Source organism: Lonchura striata, chromosome 33 (assembly GCF_046129695.1).
Source record: "Lonchura striata isolate bLonStr1 chromosome 33, bLonStr1.mat, whole genome shotgun sequence".
Lineage (NCBI taxonomy): Eukaryota > Metazoa > Chordata > Aves > Passeriformes > Estrildidae > Lonchura > Lonchura striata.
In genome coordinates, this window is record NC_134635.1 from 1,833,665 (window position 1) to 1,838,819 (window position 5,155).

At 60.1% G+C, this 5,155-nt stretch overlaps 1 protein-coding gene across 1 annotated transcript; it reads left to right on the top strand.

Annotated features, from left to right (window-relative positions):
• The first annotated feature begins 692 nt into the window (after positions 1-692).
• On the top strand, positions 693-4,931 carry FDPS (farnesyl diphosphate synthase). The gene is made up of 9 exons (XM_021532167.3): positions 693-848; positions 930-1,064; positions 1,766-1,846; positions 1,933-2,055; positions 2,565-2,653; positions 3,534-3,606; positions 4,111-4,188; positions 4,266-4,400; positions 4,563-4,931. The coding sequence occupies exons 1-9, from the start codon at positions 720-722 to the stop codon at positions 4,761-4,763; spliced, it is 1,044 nt and encodes a 347-aa protein (XP_021387842.1). The 5' UTR covers positions 693-719; the 3' UTR covers positions 4,764-4,931.
• The last annotated feature ends 224 nt before the right edge of the window (positions 4,932-5,155 follow it).

The following is a 5,155-nucleotide window of genomic DNA, read 5'->3' on the forward strand; positions in this document are numbered from 1 at the left end:
ACTGCTCTGTACCCCGTAACTTTTCTGCACCCCATAACTGCTCTGCGCCCACACCTGCATAGCATGTCAGCTGCACGGCGCCCCACACCTGTGTGTACCGCACACCTGTGTGCGCCTCACACCTGTACTGTACCCCACACCTGTGCTACACCCCAAAATCACGTTGTATACCACACCTGCATGGCGACCCACACCCCCCTACAACCCCACAGACCGCATTGCCCCCCACACCGGCACCTCACACCCCCATTTTGCCCGCAGTTCCAGCGCTCCCCCGTCCCGGTGCCCGCGACTCCCCGTTCCCCTCCCGGTTACCGATCACGCCCCGCCCAAGCCACGCCCACGAACCTAAAGCCACGCCCACGAACCCAAAGCCACGCCCCCGCGCCAGGCCGTGCGCTCTTTCCATTCCCCCTCTCCACCAATCACCGGCCTCCATCCCGCCCCCGCCGCGCTTCCATTGGCTCAGCCGCCTTGGGCTCATCCTCGCACGATGAAACAGACCAATGGGCGCCGCTCCAGCCGCGTGCCCGCTGGCCCGCCCCCAGGCGCGGGGCACACTGGGAGTTGTAGTCTACTGTCTGCCCTGGGTAGTGGTCGCACCCGCGCCTCGGAACTACGCGTCCCGGCGTGCCCCGCGCGGGGGGCGGGCCCGGAGGGGCCGCGGGGGCCGCGGGCGGCAGCGGCGGCACCGGGGAACGGCACCGGGAACCGGCACCATGAGCGGGGCGCGGGCAGCGGCCGAGCGCGAGGAGTTCGCCGCCTTCTTCCCGCAGATCGTCCGCGACCTGACGGAGGACATGCTGGGCCACCCGGAGGTGGGAGACGCCGTGGCGCGGCTGAAGCAGGTGAGAACGGGAGGGCGGCGGCGGGAGCGGGGACGGGGAACGGGAAAGGTCCGGGCTGCTCAGCCGGCTGTGCCCCCGCAGGTGCTGGAGTACAACGCGCCGGGCGGGAAGTGCAACCGGGGGCTGACGGTGGTGGCGGCGTTCCGGCGGCTGGCGGAGCGGCAGGAACCGGGGAGCCTCCGCTGCGCGCTGGCCGTGGGCTGGTGCATCGAGCTGGTGAGAACCGGCACCCGCCGGGGATGGAGCTCAAAATGTCCCGCAACATTTCCAGAAATCCCGAGCCCCCGAAACCCTAACAACAGCTGTGATTTTGGGTTTGAACCGGAGAATAATTTAGCGATTTTGCAGAAAGAGCAAGAAGGCGCAGAAGTTTAGATATTGTAGTAGAAGTAATCGCAAAGTGAAGAGAAAAAATTTTTAGTACTGCACAAGGAAGTTTTAATATTATACAGGGGGGTTTCTGTTTTATACATAAGAGTCGATAGTTTTAAGATAGAAAAAATTTAACCAGTCCTTCTTCCTTACCTCCATGTTCTTAATAATGTTAGCACTCACAAATTAGTTTAAAGTAAAAAAACACCATTTAATATAAGTAGTAAGTATTAAAAAAAAAAAACCTATAAACATATAACACATAACATACCATATAAAATATAACAATAGCTCAAAAGCAAGGAAAGAGAAAAAAAAACACCAACAAAGAAGATGTCAAGAGTGTGTAAACCTTTGCCTAAGCTGCTGAGCAAACCACAGCAGCCCAAAAAGACAAATCTTTTAGGGAACTTACAAATAAACAACCATAAAACCAAACAACGGGAAGCATAAATTAGGGGGGAAAAAAAGTTTTTCCACCGCACAAAGCCACCCCACAGTCAACACCCGGGGGTTTTACCCATCTTTGATCCAACCTCTCGCAGTTCCAAGCCTTTTTCCTGGTGGCTGACGACATCATGGACGCGTCGCTGACCCGCCGGGGGCAGCTCTGCTGGTACAAGAAGGTGAGAGCGTCCCTGTTCCCATCTTGGGGGGGTGTCCCCTGCGGGTCAGGAGGGTTTGGGACACCTCCCTCCCCTCCCTGGTGCAGGAGGGGATCGGGCTGGATGCCATCAATGATGCTTTTCTGCTGGAGTCCTCGGTGTACCGGCTGCTGAGGAGGTACTGCGGGCAGCAGCCCTACTACCTGCACCTGCTGGAGCTCTTCCTGCAGGTGAGCCCGGCTCCCCAAAACCCCTTCCTGATTTTTTTGGGGGGTCTGAGCCTTCACGTCGGACCTTTTCTGATGTGGGTCTCGGAGTGCTCCTTGCATTGCTGGCCGTCCTGCTGGATGCACCCTGGCAAAAGCCAAAGAGGAGCTGAACAAGAGGAGTTTGGGGTCTGCACTGTGCTGTGCTGGGGCTTTCCTGGAGGGTTCTGTGAATAAATCATGGAATCGCTGCTTTGGGTTGGATGGGACCTTAAAGAGCATCTTGTTCCACTCCCCTGCCACGGGAACACCTCCCAGCTTGCTCCAACCTGGCTTTGGACACTTCCAGGGGCACCCACAGCTTCTCTGGGCGCAGGAATTCCTTCCCAATATCAACATCATTGATCCAGCATAGCCACCAGCCTTTATCTTCTTATTCTCCCCGTTCAAAACATCCTCCTCCCTCTTTTTTACACCCCTCTGAAGCACTGCAAAGCCACAGGGGGGCCGCAGATCCTTTCTTTCCTCTCCAGACAGGCTACCAGACCGAGCTGGGGCAGACCCTGGACCTCATCACTGCTCCAGTCTCCCAGGTGGACCTGAGCAGGTTCAGCGAGCAGCGGTACGGGGGGGCAGAGGCAGAGCCCGGGGCTGGTTTTTGGGGAGCAGCCCGGTCCCTTCCCAGCTCTGCTGAGCCTGGGGCTGGTTTTTGGGGTTTTGGGGAGCCCTTCTGTCCCCAAGGGTGGCAGAGGCAGGGCTTGGTCCCTTCCTGGCTCTGCTGAGCCTGGGATCGGTTTTTGGGGAGCAGCCCGGTCCTTTCCTGGCTCTGCTGAGCCTGGGGCTGGTTTTTGGGGAGCAGCTGAGCCTGGGGCTGGTTTTTGGGGAGCAGCTGAGCCTGGGGTCAGTTTTTGGGGAGCAGCTGAGCCTGGGGTTGGATTCTGGGGAGCAGCCTGGTCCTTTCCTGGCTCTGATGAGCCTGGGACTGGTTTTTGGGGAGCACCTTCTGTCCCCAAGGGTGGCAGAGGCAGAGCTTGGTCCCTTCCTGGCTCTTCTGAGCCTGGGGCTGGTTTTTGGGGAGCAGCTGAGCCTGGGGTTGGATTTTGGGGAGCAGCCCGGTCCTTTCCTGGCTCTGCTGAGCCTGGGGTCGGTTTTTGGGGAGCAGCTCAGTTCCTTCCTGGCTCTGCTGAGCCTGGGGCTGGTTTTTGGGGAGCAGCTGAGCCTGGGACTGGTTTTTGGGGAGCAGCTGAGCCTGGAGTCAGTTTTTGGGGAGCAGCTGAGCCTGGGGTTGGATTCTGGGGAGCAGCTCGGTTCCTTCCTGGCTCTGATGAGCCTGGGGCTGGTTTTTGGGGAGCAGCTCGGTCCCTTCCTGGCTCTGCTGAGCCTGGGGTTGGTTTTTGGGGAGCAGCTGAGCCTGGGGCTGGTTTTTGGGGTTTTGGGGAGCCCTTGTGTCCCCGAGGGGGGCGGAGGTGGCCTCGGGGCTCAGCCTGCTCCCTCTGGCACAGGTACAAGGCCATTGTGAAGTACAAGACGGCGTTTTACTCCTTCTACCTGCCCGTGGCCGCAGCCATGTACATGGTGAGTCTGCTGGGACGGCAGGTCCTGGAAGGCGTGAGCCCCAGGTCCTGGAAGGCTTTACTGCATCCCCAGGTCCTGGAAGGCTTTACTTCATCCTCAGGTCCTGGAAGCCTTAATCCCCAGGTCCAGGAAGGCTTTACTGCATCCCCAGGTCCTGGAAGGCTTTACTTCATCCCCAGGTCCTGGAAGGATTTACTTTATCCCCAGGTCCAGGAAGGCTTCATCCTCAGGTCCTGGAAGGCTTGATCCCCAGGTCCTGGAAGGATTTATCCCCAGGTCCTGGAAGGCTTTGCTTTATCCCCAGGTCCTGGGAGGCTAGGCTTTATCCCAGGTTCTGGAAGGTTTTACTTTTTCCAAGGTCCTGGAAGGTTTAGCTTCAACCCCAGGTCCTGGAAGGCTTGATCCTCAGGTCCTGGAAGGTTTTACTTTATCCCAGGTCCTGGAAGGCTTTATCTGTAGTCCTGGAAGGTTTTTTTATCCCTGTTATTCCTCCCCTCCCCTCAGGCAGGCATTGACAGTAAAGAGGAGCACGAGAACGCCAAAGCCATCCTGCTGGAGATGGGAGAGTTCTTCCAGATCCAGGTAGGAGCTGCCTCAGCACCCCTGGGTGCTTGCCCGGCGCTGGCTGGTGGCACTCAGGCGTCGTCACTGTCACCCAGGACGATTTCCTGGACTGCTACGGGGACCCAGCCCTGACGGGGAAGGTTGGCACCGACATCCAGGACAACAAGTGCAGCTGGCTGGTGGTGGAGTGTCTGCGCCGGGCCACGCCGGAGCAGAGGCAGATCCTGGAGGTAAAATCCTGGATCCCTCACCTGGGAGAGGGGCTGGAGAAGCCTGGGTGTACACCTGGAGTGCCAGGCGCTGCTACCTGGCTGGGAGGAGGGGGGTGAGCATGAGGAAGAGAGAACAAAGCTCCGCGCCGTGAGCTGGGACTCACTCCAGCGTTTTCTCAGGAAAACTACGGCTCGAAGGAGCCCGAGAAGGTGGCCAGGGTGAAGGAGCTCTACAATGCGCTGGGCATGGAGGCGGCTTTCCGGGAGTACGAGGAGAGCAGCTACCGGCGCCTGCAGGAGCTGATCGGGAAGCACGCCCAGCGCCTGCCCGCGGAAATCTTCCTGGACCTCGCACAGAAGATCTACAAGCGGCAGAAGTGATGGAGGGGCTGGCAGGGGGCTGGGCTCCGGCACGGACCGCCCGGAGCGGCTCCCTGCCCTGGGAAGGGTCGCGGCGGGTTGGAGAAGGTGCGATGGGGTGGCCGGGCTGGGGTTCAGCCGTCTCCCCCCCCACCCCCGGCCGTGTGTGAATAAACATAAATTATTGTAGCCGCGGCGCTGCCTGCTGTGGTCTGGGGACAGGGAGGGAGGGCGGGACCCCTCCCGTGCTTTCCGGGCTGGGGGGATGCCCGGAGCGCCGCCTCCGCCGGCGGGGCGGGACCGGGCGGCTCCCGGTGCGGCGGCGGCGGGGCCGCGGCTCCTCCCTCCCTCCCGCAGCCGCATTCGCCGCCGCAGCGCCGAGGTGAGCGGGGGACGGGAGGAAGGGGATGGAG

What these genes read in the sequence shown, in the direction of transcription:
- FDPS (XM_021532167.3), top strand. Translation starts at nt 720, where the DNA reads ATGAGCGGGGCGCGGGCAGCGGCCGAGCGCGAGGAGTTCGCCGCCTTC. An exon ending in CCGTGGCGCGGCTGAAGCAG is followed by an intron (nt 849 to 929) that starts GTGAGAACGGGA and finishes GTGCCCCCGCAG; the next exon opens with GTGCTGGAGTACAACGCGCC. An exon ending in AGCAGGTTCAGCGAGCAGCG is followed by an intron (nt 2,654 to 3,533) that starts GTACGGGGGGGC and finishes CCTCTGGCACAG; the next exon opens with GTACAAGGCCATTGTGAAGT.